General features: G+C 55.0%; 1 protein-coding gene across 3 annotated transcripts in view; it reads left to right on the top strand.

The window, feature by feature from the left end:
* ACTN1 (actinin alpha 1) overlaps window positions 1-17202 on the top strand; it is an 84699-nt gene extending 67497 nt beyond the window's left edge. The window contains exons 9-22 of one of the 3 annotated variants that reach the window (XM_040975398.1): window positions 1376-1468; window positions 2446-2676; window positions 4976-5123; window positions 7440-7590; window positions 8152-8260; window positions 8686-8826; window positions 9521-9703; window positions 9995-10129; window positions 11195-11374; window positions 12337-12483; window positions 13378-13458; window positions 13844-13909; window positions 15002-15160; window positions 16821-17202. In XM_040975398.1, the coding sequence (XP_040831332.1) occupies window positions 1376-1468; window positions 2446-2676; window positions 4976-5123; window positions 7440-7590; window positions 8152-8260; window positions 8686-8826; window positions 9521-9703; window positions 9995-10129; window positions 11195-11374; window positions 12337-12483; window positions 13378-13458; window positions 13844-13909; window positions 15002-15160; window positions 16821-16979 (1983 nt within the window). In that variant the 3' untranslated portion in view covers window positions 16980-17202. The remainder of the gene's footprint in view (window positions 1-1375; window positions 1469-2445; window positions 2677-4975; window positions 5124-7439; window positions 7591-8151; window positions 8261-8685; window positions 8827-9520; window positions 9704-9994; window positions 10130-11194; window positions 11375-12336; window positions 12484-13377; window positions 13459-13843; window positions 13910-15001; window positions 15161-16820) is intronic. The other 2 variants (XM_040975399.1, XM_040975400.1) reach the window with 2 other exon arrangements.
* Window positions 17203-18780: the final 1578 nt, after the last annotated feature.

Here is an 18780-nt window from a genome sequence, read left to right on the forward strand (position 1 = left end):
TGTCTTGAAATTCCTCGGGGGTGACTTGTTGGTTTCGGGTGGCATGAAGAGCGAGGCTGAGTGTTGTGAGGCAAGGCCTGGCCCTGCGGAATGGAAATGGTTGGGAACAGGAGATGAGACCTAAGAGTGTGACTCTTGGCCTGCATCTCTGGAGACCCAGGGCTCCATGCCCCCACCCAGAGGATCTGGATCAGCCATTGCCCTCTCTGTGTGTCACCTCCCTAGGGAGCCCCCACCTGCTCTGGCCCCTGGCTCTGCAGAGTCCTACAAGGATGTTTAAGATGGTGTCATTCCCCCTCCCCACCTTCACCATCTGCTTGAAAAAGTTGTTCCAGGAGATGTTGCTAATGTTGCCTTCGTGCCTCTCCAAGCACCCTCAGGTGCAGCAAGTTTGTCTTGCTGCCTTGGACAGCCATCTTGGTGGCTTCTTCCCCATCCTGTTGGGATGTCCTATCCTTGTCACCTTAATCCGGGCATCCAGTGCCCATCCCCAGCTCTACGAGTCTTCTTGCAGGTGTCACCTCCTCTGACCCCAGGATCTTTTGCTTTCTCCCTCATGGCGAGTCCATTTCGTTTTGGTTTACAGTTGAAATTGGCACAAGAGTGTGGCTGGTTAGGTGGTGGCCCCCTGCTTGGCCACAGGAGGTGGCGCCTCCCTGGGGAGGGGGGCCCAGGCTGATTGTGTTTAGTCTCCATCTCGTTGTGGCTGAGGCCTCTCTCCAATCTGCTGGTCCAGGACTGCATGCTTGATGAGCGTGGTTTTCCTTGAGGTGCCCGTGCTGGACATGGTACCTGCACTGGGCTGATTTGTAACCCTTGCGCCTTTGCTGCAATAATCGATCATCCTTTGGTTTTCTAATGCGCACTTGACCTGGGGACATTCTGCAGGGATCAGGAGGCCCCATGGCCCCATGACCCCATGGCCTCTCTGTCAGCTCCTTCACTCAGGACTCCCAGATTTGATCTGCAAGATCCTGGCAGACCCAGCCCCGAGACCCTCATCCTTGGGATACCCAGGCCATCATTTGAAAATCTGGGATAAACCTCAATTTTTTCAGCTCCTTTAGCAGCCCTGAGAATTCTGCTGGTCACTGGATTCATTTCCCCCCACCATGTGCCTGTTGGGCCTCAAACTTGGGCTCTTTTGTAGGCTCCCCAGTCAGCTCCCAAAACCCCATCCAGGCTCACCAATCATGGGATCTAGCCATGGGTCCATACAGGGGGCGATGAGGGCAGAGGAGAGGAGGTGTGACAGCACCCCCAGCCACGTGGCGTGCAGGAGTGAGGGAGGGCCTTTGTCAGCACGGGTGTATGCCAGGTCCCCCTGCTGCTGGGACTGACTGGCTGGCACTTACCCTGTCTGTTTTGTTGCCAGGCGGAGACAGCAGCCAATCGCATCTGCAAGGTGCTGGCCGTCAACCAGGAGAATGAGCAGCTGATGGAAGATTACGAGAAGCTGGCCAGCGATGTGGGTACCCTTGGGGTTCTGCTGGACGTGCTGTCCCTTGAAATCTGTCCGTCCACCTTCTTCCTGTGGGCCCAGCCCACTTAACCCTGGGCACCTTGGCCATTGTTCCCGGTCTCCCAGAAGGCAGAAAGGCTCAGGGCATTGTGAGCCTGGACAGTCCCTTCCTAGCTCTCTGTGTCTCGGTGTGGCTTCCCCTGAGATTTGAAGCAGAAGCTCTCTGAGTCCTGGTAGACCAGGAGTCTGGGAGTGAGTCTCAGGTAAACCGGACGAGTCAGGTGACTGATGCTGGTGGTGGTCCTGGCTAGGGACAGGATGGGCCAAGCACGTGGGGGTGGAGGGTGGTCAGGGCTTCCTTGGCCTCTGCCCTAAGAGCAGCCAGCCTTGTGATTTGCCCAGCCCCACCTCTCGGTGCACCTGCTGTCCACAGAGCCAGAGGGCGTGGCTGTAAAGCCCTGCTCTATATTCCCCTCACCAGCTTCCTGGTCTGTAGCTTGGGCCAACTGCAAATACTTCTTCTCTCCCAACCCCACTCTAGTGCAAGCGAACTACAAAGCATCCATAATTAATGGGCATTAATTGTGGGGCATGGCGTGGATTTTCCCATTCTCATTTCCACTCCTCCTCCATCTTCCATTCCCTGGGCTCCAGAAAAACAGTCTTGAATGGTCCCCTGCCCGTGCTCTTGGCCAGCCCTCTGCCCCAGAAGCAGCCCCTTCCTTACTGCTGGGACAAAGATCCCACGTTTTAGAACCCTAGAGGGTCAGGGGACCAGAAAGAAGCTCAGAGAGCAGCTGTTCATCCCTTGCAACGTGAGGCCCAGCAAATTCTTGGGCTCATGATTATGGAATAGCAAGGCAAGGAGTTTGGAAGTTCAGAGGAAGGCCCCGGGGAGGTAGGAGAGGAATGTGTATGTTGGAGAACCCCCAGCCGGCCCCACCCGTCAGCTTCCTTTCCCTGCCCCTCTGCCCTCCCCACAGCTGCTGGAGTGGATCCGCCGCACTATCCCATGGCTGGAGAACCGGATGCCGGAAAACACGATGCACGCCATGCAGCAGAAGCTGGAGGACTTCCGTGACTACCGGCGCCTGCACAAGCCGCCCAAGGTGCAGGAGAAGTGCCAGCTGGAGATCAACTTCAACACGCTGCAGACCAAGCTGCGCCTCAGCAACCGGCCCGCCTTCATGCCCTCCGAAGGCAGGATGGTCTCGGTGAGCACGGCCCGAACCCCGCCCACCCCAGCCCAGAGCTGCACAGTGACCATGTGTAGTGCCGTGCTGTGCTACATGGCGCCATGCCGCGCTGCGGGTGGGAGGTTTTCTGCTAAGCAAACACGGTTGGGCTCAGGCTAGTCTCCCCGCTGCTGCCAGGCGCCGCGCCTGCGCTGATCACGCTGGGCATGTCCTGCCTTTCCACCCGCCTCCATCAGCCCCCGAAAATCTTGGTAAACCCAATGCCTCTTGACATCCTGAACCAACAGATCCTAGTTCAGTCACAGTGAAGTTAATATTTACTTCCATGCAATCTTCAGTTCTTAAAAAGTGTAAGTGCGTTTATTACCTAACCTACATCTGTTAGGGATTTAGGGGATAGGATATTTGACGGATATAAATATGCAAAATAGGGAAAACAAAAATTGCTTAAATATTCCTACCAAGTTTCTACTTTTTAAAAAAGGTTTATTTATTTATTTATTTATTTATTTTTTATTGTAAAGTCAGATATACAGAGAGGAAGAGAAACAAAGAGAAAGATCTTCTGTCCAATGATTCAACCCTCCCCCCCTCCCCAGGTAGCCGCAATGGCCAGAGCTGAGCTGATCTGAAGCCAGGAGCCCAGAGCCTCTTCCAGGTCTCCCACGTGGGTGCAGGGTCCCAAGGCTCTGGGCCATCCTTGACTGCTTTCCCAGGCCACAAGAAGGGAGCTGGGTAGGAAGCAAGGTGGCCAGGATATGAACCGGCGCCCGTATGGGATCCTGGCATGTACAAGGCGAGGACTTTAGCTGCTAGGCTACCACTCCGGGCCCTAATACCAACTTCTTTAAAAGTTTTGTTGGAAAGAACCTTTTATTCCACATACTTTTTAAAGATGATATATTTCATATAATAACTTTCCATGTAAAAAAAAAAAAACCCAAATCTGGGGTGAACGTTTAGTGATTGATGGGTCAGCTTCTGACTCGGCTTCTTGCTAATGTGCACCCTGGGAGACAGCAGTGAGAGCTCAAGTTCCGGGTCCCTCACCATCCCAGGTGACCTTGATGGAGCTCTTGGCTTTTGCCCAGCCCCGCCTGTTCCAGGCACATCGGGAGTGAAGTCACGGATGGAAACTCTCCTGTCCGTCTCTTGCAACAAAACAAGACACAATAAAAATAACTGAACAAGCTCACATAGCTGACATAGTCCATGGTGGCCTGCTTCCCGAGTTTTATGTTATTCGTCCTCCTGCCTTCAGGTCTTGGGGAAAATCTTTCTAAGCCAGAGAAACCTCAGAAAATGTAACAGGTTCATCACCCTTTAAGATGAACAATAGTAAGAGTGGATGGCTATGTAGAACCGAATGAGCAGGGACAAGCAGGTACAGGTGGCCTCGGGTACTCTCGAAAGGAGGACACGAGCCCTTTGACCTTGGGCGTGCAATTTTGGAAGATGGCCATCCTTTTGCAGATGCAGCTCTCAGACAGGCAGCCAGAATGTTCTGTGGGAAGCAGAAACAAGTGTTCTTCCTGTGACACAGACCCAGCCTAGCCCCAGGGTGCATGCATGGTTGGGTGGGATAGGTGATGACACACTGCCCAGCCGGATCCCCTGTACTTCCCAAGGGAGTGTCTCAAGGGGCCTATGAGCTTGTGCTTGGCATCTGCTTCTCAGAAGCTTGGCCAGCTTCCCCAGGCTGGGGTCCCTGCTGCTCCGTGCCACTTCCCAGAACGCTGAGGCCTGCGCCCGTGAGCAGAACTGCTCATGCGGGATTGGTCTGAGCCCTGGAAGAGCCAGGCATTTGTGATGGGGAAGCTGTGGGCTCTTTTCCCTCCATCTCTCATGAGCAGGAACCCCATAAGGAGCTGAGGTTGATTTATTCATGGCTATATAGGCTGGCAAGGTCAAGAACTCAGTGCTGGCATTCTGCATCCTGACATGGCGGAGGGCTTCCCAGCCACCTGCCCTAGTCACTCCAGTACTCACACCATGGCCCCTGAGTCCGTGAACAGCTTTACCCACTCATGCGGGCAGAACCCTCAGGATCCAGCCATCTCTCAGAGATCGCCCCCCGCAGGATCATTAACATCTGAGCCAAGGATTCTGTTTGTAGCACACGGATTATGCCCACCCAGCTCCACTCCCGAAACCCCAGAGCTGGCACTCATGGGGGCTTGGGCCTCTGCTTCTTAGGAGCCAGAGCTGGAGCAAGAAAAGGGGATGGCTCAGGTGGCGGGGTGGAGAAGGGGAAGGGGTATGGCAGGTTCCAGGCAGGCCGTGACCCTGTGCTTCCCTTCCCCACCCTCCACGGCAGGACATCAGCAACGCCTGGGGCTGCCTGGAGCAGGCCGAGAAGGGCTATGAGGAGTGGCTGCTGAATGAGATCCGCAGGCTGGAGCGCCTGGATCACCTGGCTGAGAAGTTCCGGCAGAAGGCTTCCATCCACGAGGCCTGGACCGATGGTGAGTCTGGCCCGCACCTGCTCTCTGCTGCTCTTACTACACGTCTGGTGCCAGGCGACCTCCTTGGCCCTTCGGTTGCCTCGGCATCCTGCCCTCATGGATTTTTGAGAATCATATCCATGAATGTGGACCCGATCTCATCACTGTCATTCTCATCTCTTCTTCCCCTGAGCCGGTTAGCTTGAGTTGGAGTCCTGCCTCTGCCACGTTGAAGCTGGACAGTCTGGCCTGTTTCCACACCTGTAATATGCAGATGACACTGGGCCTTCCTGATGTAGGTTCCTAGGCTCCAGGCCACAGATGTGGGCTCTGTCCCGTGGAGGTGTTGGCCGGGTCAGGAGGAGGCCCTCCCTGCTTTACGCTGCCACTGGCCTTGCTTGGCAGTCCTCAGCCTGTGACAGTCTCTGCCTGTGCCCTTACACAGCTTCTCTCTGTCTCTGTGTCTGTAATGGAATCTGACCCGTGTTTTGTAATGATGGCTGCTTGTTGGGTCCAAGTGCGGTTAAGTCCTCATCTTAAACAGGGACAGAGAGTTCGTGTTTCGAGGTAGTGGATTGATGTATGGATTCCACTCAAGCCCTTACCGCCTCTTTGCAGGGTTGGGATGAGGCTTTTTTAGTCTCATTCAGTGCCTTGCAAGTGGAATGCATTCAGATGGGTGTGGCCCTTAGTGAATGGCCAAGACGGTGAACCAGGACCCTTCCCTTTGCTCTGACCTGAGGTGTATAGGGGCTGTGTTTACTATCTGTCTGTTTGCACCTAAGGCGAGGTCCATCGCACCTGCTATGGTCTTTAAGTTTAGGGATGCTGAGACAGCAAAGTCCGTGCACATACTCTCAAACTCAGGCACTCTGAAATCAGCAACATGATTGTTTTGGAGGAGGGCCATTCATCCTGAGCAAGATGTTTGTGCTGCCAAGTGGAAGTGGACAACACTCAGGTGCTTCTTGGGGACAGGTCAGGACAGGTCACAACCAAGGTGCAAAGCAAGAGAGGCCCCATCAGCTGGCCAGAACCAGCCAGGGCACACAGAGTGCTGGCATGCCAGCACAACCTCTGGGCACAGGGTTTGGTTGTCTCCTCCCAATGGGGCAGTTGCACCCTAACCTAGCAATTTCATTTCCATGTCTGCAGGGAATCCTGTGTTTGGTTGCAAGCCTTTGTAGGGCAACCTTTGTAAGAAGGGCCCCCCACAGTAGGCAGTGGGTGGTTTTACAGTGTTATATAGCACAGCCGCAGCTGCTGTGGGCATTTGTACATCAGTGGACGGGAGCTCACCCCCACAGGTGTCTCATTTCCCGCTCTCTGTGTCACCCTGCCTTTCAAGCAAATGAATAAAAGCTTAAAATACAAATTTCTTTATAATGTACATTTTCATGAACTTTTGAAAGACCCTTCATGTTCGTGGCTTTCAAAATCCTGTGCCAAAATAAACAATCTTTATTCCAATTTCCATGAACTTTTTGACATACACTTGTACTTCTGCACAAATGCTTTTTTTTTGACAGAGCCTTCATCCACAGGTTCATTCCGCCCAATGTCCCAAATTTTCAGGACTGGGCTAGGGCCAAAAAAAGGAACAAGGGGCTCAATCCAGGTCTTGTGTGTGTGTGTGTGTGTGTATGGTACGGAGGCAGGAATCTAGATTCTTTCTTTCTTTTTTTCTTTAACAGTTTTATAATTTTTTTTAAGATTTATTTATTTTTAATTACATAGTCAGATATACAGAGAGGAGGGGAGACAGAGGGGGAGATCTTTCATCCGATGATTCACTCCCCAAGTGAGCGCAATGGCCAGGAGCCAGGAACTTCCTCCAAGTCTTCCACGCGGGTGCAGGGTCCCAAGGCTTTGGGCTGTCCTCGACTGCTTTCCCAGGCCAGAAGCATGGATCTGGATGGGAAGCGGGGCTGCCGGGATTAGAACCGGCGCCCATATGGGATCCTGGCGTGTTCAAGGCGAGGACTTTAGCCACTAGACCACTCTCCCGGGCCCAAGAACCCAGTTTCTTGAGTCGTCATCTCTGTTTCCCAGGATTTGCATTAGCAGGAAGCTGGAGTTGGGAGTCAGCAAGAGATCCGTATGTGGGACACAGGTATCCCAAATGCCAGGCCGAGCTCTTGCCACCGAGGCCACTGTCGGTGGCCGGGGAAGTGCTCCTGGGAGAGCAATCGCTTTCCATCACTACCATAGCTGTCTCTGCATCACTGTATGGGAAATGCTCCCGTGGGATGGACCCCAGAAGCAGGGCTCTCAGGGCCCTGACAGGTGCCCGCCCCTAGTCCTGCTCAGACCAAGTGTCCCCTCTCTCTGAACCAGGCAAGGAGGCCATGCTGCGGCAGAAAGACTACGAGACAGCCACGCTTTCAGAGATCAAGGCCCTGCTCAAGAAGCACGAGGCCTTCGAGAGCGACCTGGCCGCCCACCAGGACCGCGTGGAGCAGATCGCCGCCATTGCGCAGGAGCTCAAGTAGGCCTACACCCGCCCCTCCTTCTCCCCTGCCCTTGAACCAGGGCTCTGGTTCCTCAGCTATTCTCAGTAGCAGAGATGACATGGCCTAGAGAACAGGGGTACAGATGGGTGCTGGCTCCAGAAGGGAGTGGCTACAGGAGACACAAGGTGTGCCTACAAGAGGGACCACACAGCCCGCACCCCCTCTTTCTGTTGGGTCTTTGATGCTTGCCTGCGACTAGCGCGAGACCAGACAAGGAGCATGCATGCCTTGAATCTGAGCTCTGGGCTTCCTTACTGGACCTCAGCGGCTCCCTGCTGCTGGACATCAAGGGCCCAGGTTCGCCTCAGCCTTGGCTGTGGGGGCAGAGAGAGTGTTGGAGAGGAAGATGGGCCTTCTATGATTTCTGAAAGAGCAGCGGCTGGGCCGTGAGGGATGCCTGGAATGTTCTGAGGGAGCAGCCCCCTGCTGCTGCACCAGCACCACCAGTGCCCCCTTCACCCCGGCCCCGGGAAAAGGGAGAGCAGGTCCTGGGATCAGCCTGAGTTACCCGATTTCCTTGTCTCTTCCCGCTGCAGTGAGCTGGACTATTACGACTCACCCAGTGTCAACGCCCGTTGCCAAAAGATCTGTGACCAATGGGACAACCTGGGAGCCCTGACCCAGAAGCGGAGGGAAGCTCTGGAGGTGAGGGCCAGTGCGTGTGTCCACAGCTCTGCATGTACCACCTCTTGGCCCTCGGCTTCCTTGGTGTGGGCTGAAAGATGCCAGGACGTCCCTGGACGTCCCCCTCCTCCGCCCCATCGACCTGTCTGTGGCCGACTCAGCTCACCCTGGTGCAGGTGCCTTCCCAACCAGCCTAACTCTCTCAGCTGAGTGTCCTCTCATCCCCACCCCAGCCCTCTGAGACCTTTCCCCTTTGGCCAAGCCAGGTTATTCTGGGGTGAGAAGATCTCTATCCCAGACTCAGAACCTCTGCCTGTTCTGCCTGCTTAGGTTCAGTGTTTCTGGCCCTGGATCCTTTTTGGGGAGTGGGGGTCCCCAGGAAGATCTTGAATGCAGTAGGGGTGATCCTGGCACTGAACATTCCTTCCCTTGTCGGGCTCTCCCAGCGCACAGAGAAGCTGTTGGAGACCATCGACCAGCTGTACCTGGAGTATGCCAAGCGGGCTGCTCCCTTCAACAACTGGATGGAGGGGGCCATGGAGGACCTGCAGGATACCTTCATTGTACACACCATCGAGGAGATTCAGGTACACCCACCACCTGCCGGCCACCCCAGTATCAGAGCACAGAGGAAGGGTACCCCAAGGGTTTCCTGAGATTGGAAACCTTTGCCTTCTAGTATTATTATTTTGACACACTAACATGCACATGGGATAAAACGCCGCAAAACAAGAAAGGTATGCAGTAAGTCTCCTGTCATTACCCAGCCCCCGTCCCCTCACCCTGGAGGAAATCTCCATGCCATCTGCATAACCAGCAGATACCCACACCCGGAGCCATGCTTTCTCCGCACTCCTTCTGCACACACAGTGCTCGGGCTGCGTCCTCACCCCTGAGTGTTAATGCAGCGTGTACCACAGAGCTCGTTTCACATCTGTGGACAGCTTCGTTTATCTTTTCCCAAGGGTGTGGTACTAAAAAAATTCTGGCAGAGAGCTGAGGAAGCCAAGGTCAGGGTGGTGGCCTGGGGGGGTAATGGTCTGACTGGCCAGGGTGGTTGCTGCCAGCTTTGCCAGCCTTGCGGGATACCGCTGTGCCTTCCCCTACTCTCCTGCCCGAGTGGTGCCCAGTCACAAGGATGTCTGCTTTGAGGATCCCAGCTCTCCCAGCCAGGGGTGGGGGAACGCAACCTCCAGGAGGGCCCTTGCACAGCCTGGTAGCCCAGCTGTGGCTCTCTTAGCTTATCTCACCTGTCTCACGTGCCTCCCCATCTCTGTCCAGGGACTGACCACAGCCCATGAGCAGTTCAAGGCCACTCTCCCCGATGCTGACAAGGAGCGCCTGGCCATCCTGGGTATTCACAACGAGGTATCCAAGATCGTCCAGACGTATCACGTCAACATGGCAGGCACCAACCCCTACACGGCCATCACACCTCAGGAGATCAACGGCAAATGGGACCACGTGAGTCCAGGGGCTGGGCCGGAGGGCAGTGGCTGAGCCAGAACAGGGTCTCCCATCCATCTTCTTGGTCATTGCTTGATTTCTATTTCCTTTTTCTCTTAATTGTCACATAGTAACCATTCATTTATCCAGTGAGTGGATTTCTGAACAGGTTGAAGTCTCCACTCTGGCTCTGTTGCTCAGCTCTTCTCTACCCCAGGCCCTGTCTTTCCTGTTGGAGGGGTGGGGACCATATATATGGGGCAGATGGCCAGCCCTTTCCATAAAGTCTGGTGGTTGTTCCTGCCCCAGGTGCGGCAACTGGTGCCACGGAGGGACCAAGCGCTGACGGAGGAGCACGCACGCCAGCAGCACAATGAAAGGCTACGTAAACAGTTCGGGGCCCAGGCCAATGTCATTGGGCCCTGGATCCAGACCAAGATGGAGGTGAGTCCCAACACGCAGGCAGCTGAAGCAGAGAGCGGCCAGCCAGGGTTAGACTGAGCCCATTGACCGGCTGGCAGCCTAGCAGAGGCCTAGTGCCTGCATCCCGGTTTCTGATGTGGCAGCCCAGCTTGACACAAGCCAAGACTCAGGAGCTACCTAGGACAAGCTCCACTTCCAAATGTCCCATTCCGCTTGAGCCCTTGGGCTTGTCCCACGGGCCTGGCTTCCACTTGCTTCCTTCACGTTCCTTCTGAGCCACAAGCTGGATCAGAGAGGCTGATCTTCCCACAAAGAGAACTGAAGCCTGGTTGAGCGTGGGGTTTTGTTTTTGTTTTTTGCTGGAGAGTGAGGGGCTGTCAAGCAGAGGTGGCATGGCTCGGCTAGAGCATGTTCTCTGAGCTCTTGGAGGATAGAGACCATGTCAAACTCACACTGCTATACTCCCCTGCCGACACCCTGTTGGCATACTGTGCTTAGTAGATACTCTGGGCAGATTTGCAGGTTGGAGTTGAATGGCTAGGTGGACGGCCAGTGCTTTTACAGCATTGGTAGCAGATGAAACGGGCACTACGCTTGGGCTGCAGGGGTAGGTGGGATTTGGGTGGACCAGGGCAGGCATCTGGGGAGGGAGAACAGCAGGAGCTGCAGAGCTAAGCCAGGTGTGCCAAAGCTGTGAGGATATTGTCTTGGTGGGTACAGCAAGGGGCTCTGAATTGCACCAGGGTTGGGAATAATTTCTGGAAGGATGGAGAGTTGGATGACAAGCAAAAGAGTGGACGTGTTTATCAACTGACTCTGACTTCCCTTGCTGAGGCTGATGGATGCTAAGAGATGCAGGCATTGCACCCGGGGAGGATGCTGCTGTACACCTGCATATTCTCCCCGTACCAAGGACCACCCGTACCAAGTGCACCTTAGCAATTACCAGGCAGACTCCCTCGGGCTGGTATAGGGAGGGAGATGCTTGGGGGTGGGGATTAGTCAGTGACCATGGGGGGGCCCCTGGTGCACCCGGTGGTCCAGAGTAGTGTTGGACTGATAAGATGTCTCCCTCACAACTTGCAGGAGATTGGGAGGATCTCCATCGAGATGCACGGAACCCTGGAGGACCAGCTCAACCACCTGCGGCAGTATGAGAAGAGCATCGTCAACTACAAGCCAAAGATCGACCAGCTGGAGGGCGACCACCAGCTCATCCAGGAGGCGCTCATCTTCGACAACAAACACACCAACTACACCATGGAGGTGAGTGTGCCTCTGGTGGGAAGCCTGTACCCCCTTCTCTTCTCACCTCCTGATGCAGGGCCCAGGGCTGAGGATGGAGGTGACTTCTTTCCCAAGGAGACAAAATAGCAGGAGGATGAGCTCTCATTCCTTTTTTTTTTTAAAGAAAAGATTTATCTGTGAAAGGCAGAGCTCTGGAGAAAGAGAGGGAAAAAGAAAAAGAAAGATCTTCCATCCACTGGCTTATTGCCTCAAATGACCACAACAGCCAGACCTAGGCCAGTCTGAAACCAGGAACTTTTTCCAGGTCTCCCATGTGCATACAGGGAGGGGCCCAAGCACTTGGACCCCTTCTAGTGCTTTGTCGGGTGTATTAGGAAACCAGATCCGAAGTGGAGCATCTAAGACTTGAACTGGTGCCTGTATGGGATGCTGACACTGCAGGCAGGGGCTTACTCACTATGCCACAGCACCAGCCCCTCCCACTCCTCTATACCCCCAAAGCCCTTCTTGATTCTCCAGGGAATGGGTCAAGAGAGCTATATTTACACCAACCAGGACAGCTGTCTGGTCACTTGATGATGGGGTCATCAGTTGTAATCTGACAGTATCCCTGTCTCGAGTGTGGTACTCACCTCTACTTGCTTTGAGTGGGAAGGTTGGCGAGCTGTGCACCTGCACGCGACTTGGTGTGGAGTAGCACAATCACGGATTCACCCAGCTTTCTGTTAGTCACTCTTTCCTACTACCAAATCTGCCCTCCATCCTGAACCAGCTGCCCTGTGCCAGTCCTAGCCTCTGCTGTCTGCCCCAACCCTCTGTCCTGGGAGGCAGCTGGTCCTGCTCCTGGTAACCCCAACAATCTTGCCTGAGTTTGATTGTTTTGGGCCATTTCTATGGTCAGGGAGTGCAAGGGACAGGGGTGGCCGGGAGCCAGGGCCCAGGCTTCCATGGGTGACTGCCGATCTCTCTCCTGCCCCCAGCATATCCGCGTGGGCTGGGAGCAGCTGCTTACCACCATTGCCAGGACCATCAATGAGGTGGAGAACCAGATCCTGACACGCGACGCCAAGGGCATCAGCCAGGAGCAGATGAATGAGTTCCGGGCCTCCTTCAACCACTTTGATCGGGTGAGAGCCCCTGCCGTGCCGGGCTAGAGCGGCCCCAGCCCCTGCTCCTGCTCCAGGGCCCTGGAGGGCACAGCCCCGGTTGTAGATCACCAGTTCTTGGACAAGTAGGGATGGGGGCAGTGTGAGGAACCGCTGCCAGCCTGCCTGGCTCCAGTGTGCTCCACAGGGCCACCTGGGAAAGTGCAGCCCCACATCCCCAGGACCTCCCTGGAGCGAGTTGCTGACAAAAGGGCTTTTGTCCCTGATGCCTGCTCTGCTACCCAGAGGACTCAGCCCTCATGGACAAGGCCATCAGGGTGACTACCAGTGAAGGCCTGAAACCCTCTGGCTCGGGGACTGTCCCCTGGGAGGCAGAGGACAGACCCCACCACCTACTGCTCGCAACCTTGCTGCCGCTGGGCCTTCTGCTGCGGCTGCCTCCATCTTCCATCCTGGGTCCTGGCACAGGCCAGTGCTCAAGGGGCTGCCCCTTCCTGGGGCCCTGGGGCTCCAACAGGGACACGAAAGGCTGGGTGCTGTCCACCTCCCTTGCCTGCTACACTGCCCTCCAGGCACCTGGGTGGGGGACGATCTCAGGGGACACTCGCAGTTGGAGCTTCTCACCCTTGTGGCTCACAGTGCTCCCGCTGGCCCTGCCTCCCCGAAGCAGGGCTGTGAGTGGGGGGACAGGGCCCCCTGGGAGCTGGGTCCGTGCGTCTAACTGTGTGCGTTTTATTTCCCCTCCCCCTTGCCTCCCCTCCACCTCCACCCCTCTCTCCATCTGCATGCTTCCTCCCGTGTCTCCCACACACGCCTCCCCTCCACCGGGCATGGCCCACCTCCCTCCCCTACCCCCTCACGGCCTCCACCTCCCTGGCACCGCATGGCTCGCTGCCTGGCACACGGCGGCCCCAGGATCACTCCGGCACGCTGGGTCCCGAGGAGTTCAAAGCCTGCCTCATCAGCTTGGGCTATGATATTGGCAACGATCCCCAGGTACTCGCCACCTGCATGGAGCACGCTCAGGGGTAGTCTCTGGGGCAAGAAATAACGCCTTTCTCCTTTTTCTCTTCTCTGTCTGTCTGGTTCTTGCTGTTTCCCGCTCCTTCCTTGTGGGCCGTGGGGCTCGTCCTGTGTTCCTGTCCCTGCCTGCCCCCATGTTGGGCTCCTCTGTCCTTGATGGTCTTCTGTGGGAACCTGCCGGGTCCCCACTGTTCTTCTCCCTGTGGATGGCTTCATGCCTCCCCCTTTGTCTTCCCCCTTTGTCTTCCTCCTTCCCCGGGGACATCCTCCCCGGACCTGTCCGTGCGTCTCCTCCTTTTGTGGTCCTGTGCCGTCCACCTGTTTGGCCCTTCCTCCTCCCGCCTCTCTGACCCTACAGAAGAAGACAGGCATGATGGACACGGATGATTTCCGCGCCTGCCTGATCTCCATGGGTTACAACATGGTAATGTAAACCCCGCCCTCTGTCTGCCAGGCTTCGCCCTGCCCCTGGCATGGATGCAGCTGGCTGGAGAGGCCACACCCTTGGCCATGCCAGGCCTGGGTCCCACTGGCTTGGGTCTACCCTTCTGGAAGAGCCCCCCACCTCTGGTTCCAAGGGAAGATTGCACCTGCGATTCTGTTCTGGCCGTGGAGCCTGTGTCACCTCCAGCTCTGTGCCCACGCTGAGCGCGCAGACGGCACATCTTCTGCTGTGGACAGATAGCTGGGCTAAACTCGGGGCTGGCAGCTTGGACATGCTGAATTTAGGGGGTTGGCTGTCCTGTGAGGCACAGAAATGGCCATTTCTGTCTCCATCTTGGGCTGACTGCTTCCATCCTAGGCCTCTCCTTAATCTTAATGAGCAGACCATGGAAATGCAGAGCCCATGATCACTCAGGCAAGGGCTGGACTGGACGCAGTGGCCCTGGGAGCCAATTTCACTATTGCACCCCCAGCCTGTGCCTCAGAGGAAATGAGGGGAAGCCTGTAGCCTGGCCATGAGGGTTCAGGGAAGGGGCTTAAGGCCCCCCCTGCATGGACCTCATACTTCTAAAACACAGAGTAGAGGGGAGAGGGTGGGCTGTGGAGCCAGACTGCCCCAACTCAGATCCCACCTCTCCCACTGGCCGGATGAACTTGGCAGAGACAGTAAACCTGTCTGGGGTCTCAGAGGTTGCGGGTATATATCCTAGAAATCACAGAGTGATGGTGAGGACTGAATGGATTAAAATACATAAGACAGTTAAAGTCAGGCCTGGCATGGAGCGTGTGCGATGTCAGCACGAGCCAGGGTCATTGTTACCAGGATGAGAAATACCGACATTGTCTGCTCCAGGACAACCTGGGCATCTGTCAGGAGTGGAAGCCCCAAGCTGGGACCCCATCCATGGGTGCTGTGTCCCTGTCATGCCCTCGGGACAGCCCAGGTCACCATGCTGCTAGACCTCCATTCATCACAGTCTACTCTAAGCCCCAGATGGTTCAAGTCCATCTGAAACCTTCCCCGCTGGCCATGGTGGGCTGACGGGGCCTGGGGGTTGGCTGTTCCCTCCAGGGAGAGGCAGAGTTTGCCCGTATCATGAGCATCGTGGACCCCAACCGCCTGGGCGTAGTGACATTTCAGGCCTTCATTGACTTCATGTCCCGCGAGACGGCAGATACCGACACGGCGGACCAAGTCATGGCTTCCTTCAAGATCCTGGCCGGGGACAAGGTGAGGCTCTGTAACGTGCACACGGAGCCTCAGGGGTCCCCTCAGGCTTCTCATTGCTGTCCATCACTCCCTGTTTCTGCCATGCCTTGGGCATGTTAGGACAGAGCATGACCTGTGCCATGGGCAGGGCTGGGGAGGGGAGGTGCCTGACTTCATGAGGAGCCCTAGGCCCTTGCCTTAAAATCCTCCCACACTCACACATGCTGTGTAGGTAGGAAGGAAGAGACACGCTCATTTCCCTGGGCCACTTCTGGCTTCCAGATCTCCTGGAGGGCCTGGCTTGGGCAAAGTGGGAGGGATGAACGCAGAGTGGAGTCAGAGGTGCAGGCTGGGACGTGATAGGTGGACCTGCATGTCACTCAGCTCAGCACCATCTCTGGTCCAGGGACCTAAAGGGATCTAGAAGAGCCAAAGGTCACTTTACAGAATAGACTCCAGGAGGATCCAGGGAAAAGTGGCGGGGGGGGGGGCGGCCGATGGGGTGATTGGGGACAGACTTGCTTTCTGTAAAGACTGCAGAAAAAGCCTGTGCTGGGGCGGGGCGGGGGGGGGGAGCCCAAAGCAACAGGGAGTGTAGTTTGTGAACTGTCTCAGTCTGTGGGGTGTGGGGACTCTGAGGCTGTGACAGGGTGCACAGGTGTGGTGGAGGCTCTGGCATTCCTGGTTAGTTACGGTACCTTGGAGCGGGAAGGTGCCTCCCAAAGACCACTCCAGAAAGGCGTCCCAGCTCAGGCTGCTTCCTGGGGGACTGGTATGGAGCTGGGGGATAGACCAGCAGGTCTGAGCCCCCGGGCCATTTCACGTACATTTGTCCTGAGTGAGCCTGAGGGAGAGAGGAGGCCGAGACCCAGGGCGGGAGCTGGCAGGTGGCAGGGGACGTGACAAGGCCCACATAAATGGGGCTGAAAGCACAACAGGATCTTAGAGGCTGTTGGCAGTAGCGATGCCCAGCCCTGGACGCTCACCATCACCAGCAGGAGGCTCCATAAGTCCTTAGCCTGCAGAGGGGCCGAGGGAACGGACCAGGGGTCCCCTAGGAACCTCCATGATGCCCATGGGTACTGCCCAGCGCACGGCCTCTATGGACATGAGAAATGGGGGAGGCTTCGGGGTGTGGTTATTAGCACAATGAATTAGCTCTGGAAGAGGTTGAAGATGGTAGGAAACACAAGGTGCTTTTGCAAATACATATTACAAATGTAGGAGAAGCCGTCAGAAAGTTCATGGAAAATGGAATTGAAAGACAGTGCAAAACTTTGATATCTCTTTAGAGGCCCCCTCATATACGTGCCTTTTCAGATGCGTGTGTTGGCATGTGGTTATGTGTGTCCATGCATATAAAGATACCTCCAACAGTTTGTGGAAAACAGAACTGAGAATTATTTTGGTGCAAAAAATTCATGAAATTGTGCACTCTTTTTCATAACATGCACTTTGCATGTATTATGAGTTAATTTTTTTTTTGCACCAAAATAAACAACATTTTGTCGTTCCATTTGTCATTGCGCTTCAGATAAACTGCTCAAAAGCGTCTTCCTAAACCGGGGAGTAAGAGGAGGGGCCTGAAAGGGGGTGCGCGGGAGGAAGCAGTTTGCAGCCTGCGGGGTCCTGCGGGGTCCTGCGGGGTCCTGCGGCCGCCTTGACCACTCTGTCTCCGCAGAACTACATCACGGTGGACGAGCTGCGCCGCGAGCTGCCGCCCGATCAGGCCGAGTACTGCATCGCCCGGATGGCGCCCTACACCGGCCCCGACGCGGTGCCCGGGGCCCTGGACTACATGTCCTTCTCCACGGCGCTGTATGGCGAGAGCGACCTCTAATCCGCCCTCTCCCGCTCTGCTCCTCCCTTCCGCCCTGCCCTGCCCTGCCCTGCCGGCCTCAACCCCCTGTTCGTGTCTCTGCTGCTCCTCTGTTCCCCGCTCGGGCTTGGTGTCACATCTCAGCAGCCTCCAACCCGGGTGAGCTGAGACCCACGTGGCATCAAGCCTCCGTGCCCGCAAAGTGACAGTTTACAAAATTATTTTCTGCAAAAAAAAAAAAAAAGAAAAAAAGAAAAAAAAAAGAAAAAGAAAAAAAGGGGAAAAAAAGGTTATATTTAAAAAAGGTGAAAAAAGCCAAAAAAAAAAAAAACCAAAAAAAAAACCCTACATATTTTATTATAGAAAAAGTATTTTTTCTCCACCAGACTTAAATGGAAAAGAGGAAAAATTAACTATTTGCACCGAGATGTTTTTGTTTTGTTGTGACATAGGAAAAAAAAAATAACCAAGCACAAAGTCATATTTCAGCCTTTTTACTGATTTTGTTTTTCTTCTATCTGTTCCATCTGCTGTATTTCTTTCTCCCATCTCACGTCCGCCTGGGTGTGGGAGAGGGGCTGGGGAGGGGCGGGGTGCTCTATCAGAAGGCACACAGGTGCATGTGTTTGCTAGTTCACTTGTCCTTGGAAATATTTTATGATATTAAAGGAGATCTTTTGAAATGGCTTGTTTTTTTTTTTTAAAGGAAGGAAAATTCATGTGGCTTCTCCACAATCTCAAGTCCACTCGTGGGCGTGTGACTGTCCTCTTGAGTAAGCAGGAAACACTCGCATTCTTCCTTAGGACAGAGTGGGACAAGCGCGCCTGCAGAGTGAGGGCAGCTTTGCTGGTCAGCAAGGACTTTGTTCAAAAGATGCTCCCTGCTGTGCGTTGTATTTGAAGAGCACTGGGCCACCTGCATGTCTCCTTACTCTTCAATGTCTTCTTTAGGAATCCTCTCCCTCCTTAGCTGTATCAATTCTCCTGGGACAGCGCCCGGTTGAGCTGAGCAGTTAAGGTGCCCACAGCCCGCACTGGGGTTTGTGCTGGCTCCTGAGTGCCGCTTCCTGCTCACAGAGCCTGGGAGGAGTAGGGGATGGCTCAGTTGGGTCCCTGCCACTCCTTTTGGAGATCCGAGATGAGTTCTCAGCTCCCAGGTTGGACCCAGCCCAGCTCTGGCCATCACAGGCATTGGGGAGAGACAACCAGCCCATGGGCATGCTTGCTCTCTCTCTGCCTCTCCAATTAATAAATTCTCCTTACTCCCCACCTCCCAAAAGTTCACCAAGTGCAGCTGTCCACATCTGCTGGGAGCCTGCTGGACATAGGGGAAAAGTCTTATGTGCAAAATCGTTTTGGAGAAAGTGGAATGGTTGCAACCAGGAAGTTCTCTGAACTTTCATGGCTCTGTGGGCAGTGGTATGTGAGCTCTTCCTTAGAGTGAATGCTGAAGCTGCCTGGGGCAGAAACAAAGTTACTGCAATTCACTCTCAATGTTTTCTTAACAGAAAACAGTTTCAATGAGATCTTCCATCTGCTCATTCTTTCCCCAAGTGGTTGCAGTGGCCAGAGCTGAACCAATCCGAAACCAGGAGCCAAGAGCTTCTTCCAGCTCTCCCACACGGGTGCAGGGTTCCAAGGCTTTGGGCTGTCCTCGACTGCTTTCTCAGGCCACAAGCAGGGAGCTGGATGGGAAGTGGAGCTGCTGGGATTCGAGCCGGCGCCCATATGGGATCCTGGTGCGTTCAAGGCGAGGACTTTAACCACTACACTATCGCGTCGGGACCAAAAGTCCAGGTTCTTTAGTTTTTAAGATTGTATA

Source organism: Ochotona curzoniae, unplaced genomic scaffold (assembly GCF_017591425.1).
Source record: "Ochotona curzoniae isolate NIBS_2020 unplaced genomic scaffold, NIBS_Ocur_1.0 contig_2688, whole genome shotgun sequence".
Lineage (NCBI taxonomy): Eukaryota > Metazoa > Chordata > Mammalia > Lagomorpha > Ochotonidae > Ochotona > Ochotona curzoniae.